Source organism: Urocampus carinirostris, chromosome 10 (genome assembly GCF_059441175.1).
Source record: "Urocampus carinirostris isolate Australia breed hairy pipefish chromosome 10, RoL_Ucar_1.0, whole genome shotgun sequence".
Lineage (NCBI taxonomy): Eukaryota > Metazoa > Chordata > Actinopteri > Syngnathiformes > Syngnathidae > Urocampus > Urocampus carinirostris.
Genome location: NC_142358.1, coordinates 4715492 through 4731663, shown reverse-complemented (window position 1 = coordinate 4731663; position 16172 = coordinate 4715492). Strand labels below are relative to the sequence as shown.

General features: G+C 40.5%; 2 protein-coding genes and 1 pseudogene across 2 annotated transcripts; 1 reads left to right on the top strand and 2 right to left on the bottom strand.

The window, feature by feature from the left end:
- Positions 1–5345: 5345 nt before the first annotated feature.
- LOC148357545 (U2 spliceosomal RNA) lies at positions 5346–5507 on the bottom strand (annotated as a pseudogene).
- Positions 5508–6489: 982 nt separating this feature from the next.
- Positions 6490–8547, top strand: ndufc2 (NADH:ubiquinone oxidoreductase subunit C2). Its single transcript, XM_088346299.1, has 3 exons — positions 6490–6747; positions 6909–7052; positions 8433–8547. Exons 1-3 carry the CDS (start codon positions 6609–6611, stop codon positions 8480–8482), a joined length of 333 nt encoding a protein of 110 aa, XP_088202425.1. The 5' UTR covers positions 6490–6608; the 3' UTR covers positions 8483–8547.
- thrsp (thyroid hormone responsive) lies at positions 8548–9149 on the bottom strand. Its single transcript, XM_088346298.1, has one exon. The coding sequence runs from the start codon at positions 9108–9110 to the stop codon at positions 8736–8738; it is 375 nt and encodes a 124-aa protein (XP_088202424.1). The 5' UTR covers positions 9111–9149; the 3' UTR covers positions 8548–8735.
- Positions 9150–16172: the final 7023 nt, after the last annotated feature.

Here is a 16172-nt window from a genome sequence, read left to right as displayed (position 1 = left end):
ATGGGTCTTTGTGAAACGTGGTTACGCCCGGACGAGTACTTAGCGCTTAATTATGCTTCTCCCCCAGACTACCAGAGTAGTCATACAGCACGCACGCTGAAAAGGGGTGGTGGTGTTGCGCTAATCTCCGAAAAATCGCTCAAATTTAATCCACGGACCGCTAATAATTACAAAACGTTTGAGGCTCTAGTGACGCGGTCCCCTCAATTGTCAATTGATGTAATAACTATCTATCGTGCTCCTGGGCCATACACAACTTTCTTAGACGAATTCGCTGAACTTCTGTCTGAACTAGTAACCTATGCAGACAAAATTATAATTATGGGAGACTTTAACATTCATATGAATGACCCACACAGTTCACTCACTATTGCGTTTAGTTCTTTACTTGATGGATTTGGTTTTACTCAACTGGTTGATTTGCCAACCCATAAAAATGGGAACACGCTAGACTTGATTCTGACTCGAGGAGTTTTAACCTCAAACATTATGGTGCTACCGTGTACTACCGTTATCTCCGATCATTATTTAGTGACATTTGAGGTGCTGACTAAATGTAGTGTTAAAAAAGCTGAAGGATTTAGCGGACGCAATATAAGCACTGGCACAGTTTCTGAGCTCCTTGAACTCCTTCCTGAAGCAGTTGCGTCCTTTCCTAAATACACTGGCTCGATTGACTCACTCACGAATGAGTTCAATACCACCCTGACTAGTGTGATGGATACCATAGCGCCCATAAAACTAAAATCACGTCCTAAAAGACGCACACCTTGGTTTACTGATGAAACTAGAACCCTTAAAAAAGAATGCAGGAAATGGGAGAGAAAATGGCGCGCTACCAAGCTTGAGGTTTTCCATCAAACCTGGTGTGATAGCTTGTTAAAGTATAAAGCGGCCCTTGCCTCTGCAAAATCGGCCTACCTTTCGAAGGTGATTGCGTCTCAAAAGAACAACCCCAAAGCCCTTTTTGACACTGTAGCATCGCTTACAAGGCAACAGACTATCGCTGATAGTTCGACACACTCTGCTCAGGACTTAATGGTCTTCTTCACTAAAAAGATTCAATGCATACAGGATGAAATTGCTAAAGATACTATTAGTACCACTCGTATTAAAGAACTGAAACTTACAGATGCACGACAGGGTGGCTGCCCAGGGAAAATGGCCGGTTTTAGTGAACTGTCACTTGATGATCTCAAACAAGTGGTGACTGCGGCCAAACCGACAACTTGCCAGTTCGACCCGCTCCCAGGTTCACTTATTAAAAGTCTTTTTAGCGTCATTGGGCCTTCAGTTCTAAATATTATAAATACATCACTCTCCTCAGGTGTAGTTCCAGCAGCTTTTAAGTCCGCCGTTATTAAACCCACACTGAAACGACCCAACCTTGATCCAGAAATCTTAAGTAATTACAGACCTGTGTCAAACCTACCTTTCCTCTCTAAAGTACTCGAAAGAGTAGTGGCACAGCAGCTGAATGCTTTCATATCTGAGAACAACCTTTTTGAATCCATGCAATCAGGATTCAGGGCTAACCACTCTACTGAGACTGCGCTGATCAAGGTAACAAATGATCTCCTAATGTCAATGGATTCTGGCGCTTCATCACTTTTGCTGCTGCTGGATCTTAGTGCTGCTTTTGACACAGTGCGCCACAATATCCTACTAGAACGGTTGGAAAAATGGATTGGTCTCTCAGGAACCGTCCTCTCGTGGTTCAGATCCTACCTCTCAGATAGGACGCACTGTGTGAAATATGGTGAAACGACATCTGAGCCCTTTAATGTTACCTGCGGTGTTCCGCAGGGTTCAGTGCTCGGCCCCCTACTTTTCAACATTTACATGCTTCCATTAGGTGATATTATCCGCAAGTACAATATCAGCTTCCACTGCTACGCAGACGACACTCAACTATATCTTCCGTTGGAGGAATCTTCCACACTAAACTGTGGAAATTTGGAGGCCTGTCTCACTGAGATAAAAGAGTGGATGTCACTCAATTTCTTGCGTCTTAACCCTGAAAAGACCGAAATGTTAGTCATTGGTCCTTCTAAATGCCGTGACTTCTTCTCAAAAACTGCTGTGAACATTGACAAATGTCACATCACACAGAGTGACTCAGTTAAAAATTTAGGTGTCATATTCGACCCTGATCTATCCTTTGAGATGCATGTAAAGCAAATTACTAGAACTGCCTTCTTCCATCTTCGCAACATTGCTAAAATCCGTTCAATACTGTCTCAGTCTGATGCGGAAACAATAATTCATGCATTTGTTACCTCCCGTCTCGACTACTGTAATGCACTACTTTCCGGTCTCCCGAAGTCCAGAATCAAGTCTCTTCAGCTAGTACAAAATGCCGCAGCGAGGCTTTTAACTAGGACAAAAAAGTACGATCACATAACACCGATTTTGGCTAACCTGCATTGGCTCCCAGTTAGCCAAAGAAGTGACTTCAAAGTTCTCTTAGTACTGTACAAAATCATACATGGACTTGCTCCCTCTTATCTTTCAGATCTGATCTGCCGCTATGTCCCGGTCCGAAGCCTACGATCTGAGAGTGCCGGTCTTCTGGTGATCCCGAGAGCAAAGAAGTCTTCTGCTGGTTCGAGAGCGTTCTCCATCCGGGCACCGGTGCTGTGGAATGCTCTTCCCCCTGAGATCCGATCTGCAACCTCAGTGGAAATGTTTAAATCTAAACTTAAAACTCACCTCTACTCTATTGCATACGAATAACCTGCTCCTCTTGTCTGTTGAAAATAGTCTGTGTAATATAGTGTAACAATCTGTGAAGCCCTTTGAGACTCTTCGTGATTTAGGGCTATACAAAAATAAATGACTTGACTTGACTTGACTATTTTCTGTAAAGTGAAAAGAAAGCTCTTTGATATGCTTTGTTGTCAGTTTTTACCAGAGTACTACAAAGAGATCAAAGAGATCAAACCCAGCAGAAAAAGCTAATGTTGTGACTCATCCATTTGCAGAAACTGTAATAATAAAAACCTCATCATCCAGTCCAGCGTGAATGTGGATCTTTGGTGGGACACGTACACCGCGGTTACATTGGTGCCGTGACCCGTGACTTCATTCAAACTCTCCGAACCGAGGACTGTCCTAAAAAAATATATATACATTTTTTAACATCAGTTATTAATAATAAAAAAGATTCTTTACAACATTCCCGATGTTAAAATAACACAGCATTAATATTTACAATTAAATAATAATATTGGGGAGCACGGCGGCGCAGTGGTTAGCGTGTGTGCGGCACAGTTCTAAGGTCTTGGGAACCTCCTGTGTGGGTTCAAATCCAGCTACCGGACTTACTGTGCGGAGTTTGTATGTTCTCCCCGTGCTTGCGTGGGTTTCCTCCGGGCACTCCGGTTTCCTCCCACATTCCAAAGACATGCAATTCAGGTGGATTGGCCGGTCCAAATTGTCCCTAGGTGTGAATGAGCGAGTGAGTTGTCTGTCCCTGTGTGCCCTGCGATTGGCTGGCAACCAGTTCAGGGTGTCCCCTGCCCACTGCCCGATGATTGCTGGGATGGGCTCCAGCACCCCCGCGACCCTACTGAGGATAAGCGGTACAGCTAATGAGATGAGAGATGAGATGAGACAAAAAATAAGTGAAAAACAAAACAATAACCATGGGTTTAACTAATTCTCCAAATATTCTTTAACATGATTTAATAATAAAAATCATGATCTTTATATATATATATATATATATATATATATATATAAAAAAAAACTTTTTTAATGTAAAAAAACACTTCTATTCTGAGGATTTAGTACGGCATATATGTTTTGTTTGTTAAATGAATGGATATAAATCGCATTATTTATAATGAAAATCATGATCTTTACAAAGAGATTGATTCTTATTGTAAAAAAACATTATTTTTGATGAAGTAATTTGAAGTATTTTGGGTGCGTGTATTAAAAAATAATTATAAATAACAAACTAAAATAGAATATTAAACATATTATATCTCAATATACGCACGAAAGGACGTGAGAACATGCAAACACCACACGGGGAGACTGCGGTAGCTGGTCTTCAACCATGAACCTCCACACCGTGGGGCTGCGTGCTAACCACCCAACTGCCGTGCCGCATATTCTACATATATTTTCTCTGATTTTATAACGTTTTTGATGCAACCTTAGCTCTTTGTTACTTTTAATATTATGTGCCTTTGTTTGGTGCGCCTTTTTATTTGTGAAAAATGTTTCACATGTGAAACCCACGCAAGCACGCGGAGAACATGAAACCTCCACACAGGAGGTTTGTAAAGTTAGCTATTTTTAGTTGTGTATTTCTCGGACTCCCATGCTATGAAATTAACCTTTTTTATATTCCTAATAGCAGGGCAGCACGGCGGCGCAGTGGTTAGCGGCACAGTTCATGTCATGGGAACCTGTCGTGGGTTCAAATTCAGCTCCAGACTTTCTGTGCGGAGTTTGTATGTTCTCCCCGTGCTTGCGTGGGTTTCCTCCGGGCACTCCGGTTTCCTCCCACATTCCAAAGACATGCATTTCAGGTAAATTGGCCGGTCCAAATTGTCCCTAGGTGTGAATGAGCGAATGAGTTGTCTGTCCCTGTGTGCCCTGCGATTGGCTGGCAACCAGTTCAGGGTGTCCCCTGCCCACTGCCCGATGATTTCTGGGATGGGCTCCAGCCCCCCGCGACCCTACTGAGGATAAGCGGTACGGCTAATGAGATGAGATGAGAAGAGATATTCCTAATATACAAGTAATCATCACACACACACACATAGTCACGTTTCAAAGATCAGTCTATTTCTATTCAGTCTAATTCCATTATTTGTAATTCGTTTCAGTCTAATTTTCATTGTACAGTGGAACCTCGGTTTTCGAACGCCTCTCAGTTCGGACAAATCGGTGTTCAACCAAAAATTTCGAGAAATTCTTGCTTTGCTGTTCGGTCAAAAAAATCGTAGTTCGAACGCCGGTATGCTAGGGTGCGATGCTGAGCGGCGTACGGGTGTTTTAGCCCCTAATTATGCCTCAGGAGAAGGTCGGTGCAAGCAGGACAGGTGAAAAAAGACAAGTTGTTCGTCCAACTATTGCCTTTAAGAAAGACATAATAGCTAAATATGAAAGAGGTGGACGAATTTCCGATCTTGCTAGTGAATAAAATATGGCTAAATCTACTATCAGTACGGGGTTTTGGGGTTTTTGAGGGTTATTGTTCTATCTTCGTTATTCATTATCCGTTATCGGTCAGTTCATAATACGCTACAAAGCCTAGGAGCCGGGACACTTACTCTCAGCCAAAAGGCCAAGCTAAGGTCCTAGCCCTAAAGCATTGCTGCAATCATTGCGAATGCACCGTTCCCGGAAGTACTGCAATACCGGGCAAATGCGTGGAGTGGACAGAGCAAGCTCTTATTCCATCTCCGGATTGCAAAAATCAAAGATCATGGCAGCACTAAATGTTCATAGCTCTCTTATGAACATTTCATGTCCAAAAGCCAAGCTAAGGACCTAGCATCAATTTCAAGTCCAAAAGCCAAGCTAAGGACCTAGCATCAAAGCCTTGCTACAGTACGATAGTAAAGAATAAGGAGGCTGTGAAATCGAGTGATGCGGCTAAGGAAGTTAGCGCTATAAGCAAGCAACTGCCGCAAGTTTTGGAAGAGGTTGAAAAACTTTTGAGGATTTTTCTCTCCCCACCGTCCTTTACAAAGGTAAGAAATCCTATTCATAATCCTTTTTTTATCTTTACACGTTCATGTTAGCGTAATCTTTCGTACGGAAGATTACACTAACGCGAACGTACGATTAGCCTGGGTTAGCTTTACGTTAAACATTCAAGGTAAACATTCAGGGTGTTGGAACGGATTAAAACGATTTTACATTACTTTTTAATGGAAAAAACGATTTTCGGTGATCGACCAAATCGGTTTTCGAACAGGGTTCTGGAACGGATTATGGTCGAGAACCGAGGTTCTACTGTAATGTAATATGACACTCATGTTTGACACCATTTCCTGCTTATGTGTTATGTCAATAAACCACGCCTACTGACCGGATGTTGTCAATACGGCCCAGGCAACCTGGCAAGATGGCAACTGGGCCGTGCTCGCATCATTGACGGAGTAGATTAAAACTCAATAAGTGCTTTTATCTGAATAATTCCGCCAGCAACGAGTTTATATCTTTATAAACTCTGACAAGGTTCGATCTCATGACCTCAGAACTGTGCCGCACAAGCGCTAACCACTGCGACACCGCGCTGCCTTTTTTCAAATCCCTGACACAAATTATAACAGAAACATAAAACAGGTGTGACTAATATTAATTTTCTCAGACCAAGGTCAGTAACATGACATTGGAAGGAAAATATTTATAAAAATATATTAAAAAGAAAGTACTGTACACGAATACCTCACTGATTTGCCTATTAAGTAAAAGCAGAACCTTCGCTAAATTTCCAGTTTCTTGCCGGAATTCTTTCTTTCACTGCACATTCATGACGTCACATCCTTTACCTCCTCCAGTGGCCGGAATTTGATGGTCGTTGTTTGCTAATCTCGGAGGTCAAAACAAGACAGGGGGACGCCTGTCGAATATCGCCGTCCATGGGTATAATTCCGGACGAGGGCAAGGGGCTTCCTCCGCCCGGCATCGTCAACCGAAACTCTGTGTGGATTGCTGGCATGGGCTGGTGCACCGCGATGCTCCAAAATGCTATCCTTCATCGGCCTCCGCTCAAGTCAGGTTAGTAATGTTAGCATCGTTAGCTTGAATCTCCTAAATATTTTTATATGCGCACAGAAATTATTTTTTATAAATATAAATGTAAATCTAACTTTCATTTCAATTTCTATTTAAATGTATCCATGTATATATTAAGTAAAATTTATGTTACGTCTTGTCAGGAGTTCATCGGCAGGTCCTTTATTCCACTGTTGGTTGGTTTCTCGGCTATCATTTAACTAAATATGAAAATTACGTGCATGCCAAACTGGACCGGGACATGAACGAGTACATGAAGATGCACCCGGATGACTTTGCACCCAAAGGTGAGCGCAATACATTGGGATTTCTACAGGTATGGGTTTTTTTTTCGTTTTGTTTTTACAAGAGTAAAATTCCCAATTTAGGCGACACTAGAGCAGTGTTTTTTTTTAACCCTTTTTGAACCAAGGTACACTTTTTTTTATAAAAAAAGTTCCGAGGCACACCGTCCGTTGAAAATGTTTGAAAACGAAGTTATGTCAAATATTTCACTGTACTACCTCGGAAGTAGGTAATCCGTATATAAAAAGAAGAAATTAATACTTGAAATAAAAAAGAATGCTGTGCTTTATTTGTTTTTATTTTTTACAGTGCATTTTTAAACCGCTTTGTTAAACAAATTAAGTTATTAAATGTACTGTGCTACCTCATGAGCAGATAATCAACATATAAAAAGTATATAAAAATCTACTGCCACATACTGATATGGATGACTATTACAGTTCCTCATCTGAAGATAACAAAAATGCTGAATAACGGCTTGATTTTTTTGAAAGATAAAATTGGGCAAATTCCGGCGGCACACTAGACAAGGTCTCAAGGCACACTGGTTGAAAAACACTGCACTAGAGATATGACATCAAACCGTTCTGAGGTGGGCAGATTGCAGGATGAAACTGCTGTATAATGGGGGATAGAAACCCATGTTAATTAGCTATTGTTTTATGATCGTAAAAACAGTATTTTTATATTATGAAGCACATGAGATTCTGCACTGAAAAAAACAACTGCATTGTGGAAGTCGTTCAGCCAATATCATTTTAACATTTAATGTTGCAAATGCAAGCCAATAGCAGGCCAGTATTTTATAATGTTAACCAATAGCAGACAGGTAGTTGTTATTCGAACAAACGGCTCTAATTTGGAGTTTTTTGGTGCACATTAAATAGTTTGTATGGTGTCGTGTATTTGGGAAAATGCCGTAACGAGAGGCTGAAAACACATCATATCCCACAACATATATTACATATATTTCGCTGTAGCTTGACAGATATGCAGCACAAATTGCAATCATTCAACCCCCCCTAAACCCCTCCTGCCCTCCTCAGTGAACACAGGAGTGCAACGCCAAGACAAAAACATGTAAATTAACCAATAACCGAATAGAGTGAGAAGACAAAAATAAGCGTGCAAGCGAGCACACGAGTGGTTGCCGATTTTTTAATAATGACAAATCAAAGTAATTCTGATTAACTCAGCATTTATATATATTTATAAAAAATATTAATACAAGTTTTCAAAAACTTGATAGGGTCCGATAAACCCTGGCGGCCTGCCAGAGTTTATATGTGATATAATAAACACTGGTTCATGTCATAGGGCGGGCGCTTTATCCCGTGGTTTCCAGTAGCTAATAAAAATGTAACTTTTTTTTCCCTTAACAGAGAGAAAGACCTTTGCTGAGATTGTGGAGCCTTTCTACCCTGTCCGCTAAAAAGTCATGTCATATTTATCCTGTCCATATATATATAAAATCAATTAAAAAATGACAACAATGCATTAGTCTTTGCTTTTTTTTATTTTCATACATTACAATTGTTCCCAGTTTGTAGTGTTTTGCAGGCGATGTGGTGATAACAGACATTAGGTTCTAGTAGCAACACAGTCTAGAAATGTCCATTTCATCCATATTTTTTGTGTTCCTGCGGGCAATTTGGCAAGCACACAGCCACTTCTTCGAAAGTCATTTAATCGGAAATTCCGATAATGTCCAAATACTTTTGAGTCAGCCTGTGGCTTCTCCTCGTCAGCTGGCCAACCACGGCCAAAAGTCCACTCAGGTGGAAGCGAAGGAGGCTCTCCGGCTCCAGCCTCACCTGGTCGGGACACATTTTGTGCGACCCGTCTTCTGTATTGGTCAGGCTGCTTTCCACGGCACTCCTCACAGATTTTAGCATCAGGTAATCGCTATACAAATCCCGAGGGGATTCCTCGTCATCCTCTGCCGGGACATCTCTTAGCAAGCTGGGCAGTAGGACAGTCTGCTCCATGCGACCCACCGCCGAGGCGTAGCCCCTTAAAGCAAACGCTAAGCTGTTGCTTTGAAAATGGGCCGGCTGCATGATTTCGAGGCTGAGAGATTGGGAAGGCCAGGGATTTATACGAGGGTAGGTGATTTGTCTCTTTTTTTGAGAGTCGGCTCTTTTGTCTCGGCTCACCAAAAAGAGTCGCCTCGCAAACGGTTCAAGTTTTTTTTTGCTTTCATCTACGATTATTATGTGACTTTATGCTGCAAATTATTTTAAAAAGGGGAAACACATAGCAAAAGAAGTGTAAAGGATTGGAAAAAATAAAGTAAGAAAAAATTTTTTTTACCGTATTTTCCGCACTATGAGGCGCACCGGGTTATAGGGCGCACGCCCAAAAAATAGTTTTTGGTCCTATATTTTCCATACATAAGGCGCACCGGGTTATAAGGCGCTACAATGGGAACGTCGACAAAAAAGTCAGATAGTTCAGTCAAACTTATTACCCCTTTAAAATTCAGAAAGCTTGCAAAGAAGCAAATACGTGTCTCAGACATGTATGGAAACAGTGTCTGTACAATGTCACCAATCACTCAAATGCATCGTTCCAAATATCATTCGGAAGGTTAAAGTCTTGGGAATCAAGAAATGCCAAACATTTAATAGTTTCCATTTTATTTTTTGCTGGCAACTGTGTGGACAGCAAAGTGAGAATTTTATTGTGCAGGGAAACGGGGTTCTTTACTGTGCATATGACAATAAACACTTTGAATTGAATTTAGTTTAAAAATATACTCAACACAGAAACATCAAGATCGTTCTAAAACAAGATACCGGGAAAATATAAAGCCGCATAGCTCACCTAAGTTCTCTTGCAGCCATCACGTTCAATAATGATACGTAACCATGGTCTTACAACCGTAAGTGTAGCAAATCCAGGAAAGTTAAATATTTACAAATATAGAATAGTAAAAAAAAAATTCTATGCCGTAGTGCAACCCAACGTGTGATTCACATTCATCTTTTTCGGCCAATTGCAGGCTTTGTTTCGCCCCTTTAGCCTATGCGAGCCTGTAAATGATAAAAAGGATCCGCCCCCTTTATCTCCAAATAACTTTAGCCAATAGTGACTGATTCAAATGATGATTGACACATTGGTTAGGAAATGAAACGCTGCTATATAAATCCCAGCATACACCGCGGACTACTTCGCCTTCGGGGGAAAATCTAGTCGGCGGCTGCTTGCCTTAGTTGCAAGACTTTGCGACTTAATATTAATCCATCTATAAGGCGCACTGTATTATAAGGCGCATGGTCAGCTTTTGAAAAAAATAAAGGCTTTTAGTGCGCTTTATAGTGCGGAAAACACGGTAATAGGGGAAAAAAGGAAGAAACAAACCAAGACACAAAACTTAAAACGCCAAGAATAGAGAAAGAAAATAAAAAAGGAAAGATGGGAAATAAAGAAAGGCAAAAAATTAAAAAAGCAAGGGGGAAAAAAGAAACAGAAGAAGAAATAAATTCAAGGGAAAAGAGAGAAAAAAAATACGATGAATAAAAAAAAGCGAAACAAAAATAAGCCAGGACAAACAACAAGAAAAATACAGTGTAAAGTATAGCAATATAAATAAATTAAAAAAGCTAGGAAAAGTAGGATAAGAAGGAAAATCGGGGAAAAAAAAAAACAAATAGAAAGATGTAAAAACCTAGGAGAGAAAAAAAATGACTAAAAGAAAAATGGACGTTTTTATCGTCCCTTTGATCACTATATTACCATTAATAATAACAATGCACAAAATGCTCCTGATTGGTGGAGAGCTGGCTCATCAAGCCATTTCGTTCGCAAACGACACATTACTAATTTATTTCGAGGGGCAGTTATATAAGGGAACGGATCATGCCACTCGGCTGGTGACGTGCCGGGTGCTATTCAGTGTTAATTCTTATCTCTTGTTTGAGCTGAGAGGGCACTGTAAAACGGGTTGCGTAATATTAAGCAAAAATCAAAAGCTTGATTTTGAAAGATTTAAAACGTAAAAGGCAAAAGAAAGGGTTGAAATAATTAGGGTGAACAGTGTTTTTTTCTTCTTCCTACCGGTAATAAAGACCTGCCATTGGAGACAGATACCACTAACTTGAACTGCATACTAACCATGAAAACACAAACAACAAATCAATTTATTATAATGTGTGTCTTTGTAAATAAAAATAATCACAATAAATTAAAGTTTCGTAAACATGTCTCCAAAAAGTGCTTGGAGTGACTAAAAATGTACCTTCAATCAATCGATTAGTTGTTTTTTTAATAATTATAATAGGATATTGTCATCATCAACATACAGCTGACAGAGATATTGCAGAAGGCACATTTGATTATAATAAATATGGACCTGACAAGCCAATGAAACATTCTTTCTAAAAAACATTGAAAGATCATACTGTAATCCAAATGTTATACTCTTATCAATATTTGAGATCCTTAATGGCATTCGGCAGCAAACAAATATGATACTTGGGCCAAGGTCAATGTAACCTCTGTTTGAGTCTATTTGCTTTATATTTCAGATATGCTGAGGCACTGAATTGAAACTGCTGGCGTTCATTTCCATATACTATGCCAGGAGTCGGGAATCTATGTCTCTCGAGCCATTTACGGAGACTAAATAAATTTTGAGCATTAATCATTATATTGTTACATCCAGAGCCGATAGTTGCAAGTTCGAAGCGGAGGAAATGCCAACAGTTGAAAGGGTCCGGTCCAGTATATACATATATATATATATTTATATATATATATATATATATACTGGACTGTCTCAGAAAATTAGAATATTGTGATAAAGTTCTTTATTTTCTGTAATGCAATTAAAAAATCAAAAATGTCATACATTCTGGATTCATTACACATCAACTGAACTATTTCAAGCCTTTTATTATTTTAATATTGCTGAATTTGGCTTACAGCTTAAGAAAACTCAAAAATCCTATCTCAAAATATTAGAATATCATGAAAAAGTATACAAGTAGGCTATTCAACTAATCACCTGAATCATCTAATTAACTCGAAACACCTTGCGAGGGTTTCCTGAGCCTTAAAAACACTCAGCTTGGTTCAGTAAACTAAATCACTGCTGATCTGACTGCTGTCCAGAGGACCATCATTGATACCCTCCATCAGGAGGGTAAGACACAAAAAGAAATTTCTCAAAGAGCAGGCTGTTCACAGAGTGCAGTTTCAAAGCATATCCACAAAAAGTCTGTTGGAAGGGAAAAATGTGGCCGGAAACGCTGCACAACCAAGAGAGATGACTGCAGCCTTAACAAAATTGTGAAGAAGAGCCGCTTCCAGAATTTGAGGGAGCTTCAAAGACAGTGGGCTGAAGCTGGAGTCCAGGTATCAATAGCCACAGTTCACAGACGTGTCCGGGAAATGGGCTACAATAGCCGTATTCCCATGGTCGAGCCACTTCTGAACTCAAGACAACGGAAGAAGCGTCTGACTTGGGCTATGGAGAAGAAGCACTGGACAGTTGCAGAGTGGTCCAAAGTCCTCTTTTCAGACGAAAGCAAGTTTTGCATTTCATTTGGAAGTCAAGGCGCCAGAGTCTGGAGAAAGGCTGGAGAAGAGCAAAATCCAAGTTGCTTGAAATCCAGTGTGAAGTTCCCACAGTCAGCAATGGTTTGGGGAGCCATGTCAGCTGCTGGTGTTGGTCCACTGTGTTTCATCAAGTCCAGAGTAAATGCAACTGTGTACCAAGAGATTTTAGAGCACTACATGCTTCCATCTGCTGAAAAGCTCTATGGAGATGAGGATTTCATTTTCCAGCATGATCTGGCACCTGCCCACAGTGCCAAAACCACCAGTAACTGGTGCACTGACCATGGCATCACTGTCCTTGATTGGCCTGCTAATTCCCCTGACCTGAACCCCATCGAGAATTTGTGGGGTATAGTTAAGAAGAAGATGAAAGACACCAGACCTACAAATGCAAATGAGGTGAAGGCCGCTATCGAAGCATCCCGGGCATCAATAACACCTCAGCAATGCCACAGGCTGATTGCCTCCATGCCACGCCGGATTGATGCAGTAATCCGTGCAAAAGGATTCCCAACCAAGTACTGAGTGCATCAATGGACATTTTCAAATGTTTGATTTAGTTTTGCTGTTATAAAATTATTTTTTTTACTTGGTCTGAGGAAGTATTCTAATATTTTGAAATGGGATTTTTGAGTTTTTTTCAGCTGTAAGCCAAAATCAGCAATATTCAAATAATAAAAGACTTGAAATAGTTCAGTTGATGTGTAATGAATCCAGAATGTATGACATTTTTGTTTTTTTAATTGCATTACAGAAAATAAAGAACTTTATCACAATATTCTAATTTTCTGAGACAGTCCAGTATATATGGGATACAATTTTAACTACTGTTCACTCAAGCTGTCATACCAACAGATCTCTAGTGGCTGTAAATTGCTGAAAATGCTGGTCTACTAGATCCCAAGAGCCAAGAAGAGATCCGCAGGTTCGAGAGCGTTCTCCATTCGGGCCCCGGCGCTGTGGAATGCTATTCCCCCTGAGATTCGATATGCAACCTCAGTGGAAATGTTTAAATATAAATTTTAAACACACTACTATTCTATAGCATATGAATAACATATATTTTATGTTGACAACGTATGTGTATTATTTGCCCTCATTTAGGTTTTAGATCAGGGGATGGTGTCATAATAGGTTTGGAATAATTTGTGCAGCCCTTTGAGACTCTGTGATTATGGGCTATTCAAATAAACATGACTTGACATGACTATATAATCCTTTAAATGTAACCTCTTAAAACAATTTATGTTAAAAAGCCGCACAACAAACCCAAAAGCTCTAGCAAAACACCTAAAACAAATTCATTGGTTGAGTGGGAGGAATGGGCAGACGTATACACAGGGTACGTGCTGTCCTCCTCGCCCAGTGTCATCTGCACTGAAGGTAAATACTTTGGCGTCCTCGTTTGCAGTATTTTGCGCCATTTTTACAAAACAACTTCGCTTGCACCTGGTTTTGAAACCAATATTTAAGACAAAAATGTATGTCTAAATGAGCATCAACACTCTTAAGTAACTGGCAGGGAGGCAAATTTTAAATTGTATATTAATATTGATATGGGACACAGGCTCTGGCATTATTATTATTTTATCGATTTTCTCAAATTATCAAACATCACGCAGTGAAATCAAATGTGCTGAAGAATTGGCTTTTGTCTGGAAAGTCTGTTTGGCGGTTTTTTTTTTTTATTATTTTGTCTTAAAATATATGGTATGGCTGTCTTTTAAAAAAAAGCAGATATATTGTTTGCTTTTGTGGCTCTTTTGGTCAAAAGGTTCTTGACCCCCTACTGTACTCTAAAAGTATGGTTTAAAATCACAGTATTTGTAGGACAAGGCTGCATTCTTTCTCCCACTTAAACACCTTCCTGAAGATCATGACCGAAGCTCTGGACCAACATGAAGGTGCAATCAGCATTAGGGGGCACGGTGAAACTGGAAAGGAAAATACAGGCCATGGAGATGCAATGCTACAGCAAACTTCTAGGCATCAGCTAGTTATTCCATGTGACAAACGAAACGGTAAGCAACACCATCAGAGGGCACATTGGACCCAACAGAGAACTGTTGTCAACTGCGCGGACGGAAACTTTAGTGGTATGGTCACGTCACAAGATCGTCAGGACTGACCAAGTTTGTTCTCCAGGGCACAGTCCAATGGGGCAGGAGGAGAGAAAGACCGAAAAAGAACTGGGTGCGCAACATTAAGGAAAAGACTGGTGCGAACTTTGCCACGACCCAAAAACAGGCCAGGAACTGTCAACAGTGGGGAAAGCTGTCAAGAGTTGTGTCCTCATTGGTGCCCCTGTTAAACCAAGTGGTTAGGGATCTGTGAACCATAAAAAATGGGTATTAAACAATCGATCCCCCAATGATACTTTAAATCAGGGATTTTAGGAAGCCAAACATAATCAACGAAGAGTCATCTTGCTCACTTTCCGTAGTTTCCAGACTATAAGGCGAACCTAAAACCACCAAACTTGCCAGAAATTTAAAAGCACGCCTTGTATAACCAGGTCCGCCTTCCAAACCGGAAAATATTGTACGGTATTTTCACTTCCATAAGGCGCACATGAAAGTTTCCTTCTAAAAAACGTGCAGCACGCCCTATGGTGCGGTGCGCCCTGTGTGTGACAGAAAGTGGCGGATGTAGCTGAGGACACCATGAAGCTCAGTGGGAGGTGTAGGGATGTATATAAAGCTGGGTTCACACAGCAAAATTTTGAATTTTGGGTGAAATCTGTTGTTTTTGTGTAAATAAAATTTTGTGGGCCTATTAAAATGACATGTTACTGTAAATGGTAAACATTTATGAATGAATATATTACATTAGTTATGTTCTACATATCCATCCATTATCTGCACTGCTAGTCCTCAGGAGGGTTGCGGGAGGTGCTGGAACCCATCCCAGCTATCTTCGGGCAGTGGGCTGGGGACACCCTAAACTATTTGCCAGCCAGTTGCAGGGTACACAGAGACAGACAACTCACTCGCTCATTCACACCTAGGGACAATTTGGATCGGCCAATCAACCTTTTGGAATGTGAGAGGAAAACAGAGTACTCTGAGGATACTGGCAAAAGGACGGGAGAACATGCAAACTCCACACGGGGAGGCTGCATTATCCAGACTCGAACCCTGAACCTCCACACTGTGGGGCTGCGTGCTAACCACTCAACCGCCATGCCACATATTCTATGTTTTTGATGCAACCTTAGCTCATAGTTACTTTTATGTGCCTTCTTGTTTGGTGCACCTTTTTTGTAGATGCACCTTGTATTACAATGCACCTTAGTCAATATGAATAAGGTAATTTGACACAAAATGGCTGACCTAACTTTTAAAAAAACGTAGTGCAGTGGTTAGCACAGTCACCTAGCACTTGACAGGTGCTCAGTTCGGAGGGGGTTAAATTTAACCACGATAGAAAAATAATTTGACTAAAAATTTACAATGGCCCACACTGGTAAGCTATTTTCAGAACAGGTATGTGGGCATCTTAGCTGTCCCTCGAGGGCACCACGTTGGAGTGATGGTGTAAAATCATTTACCACTAAAGGT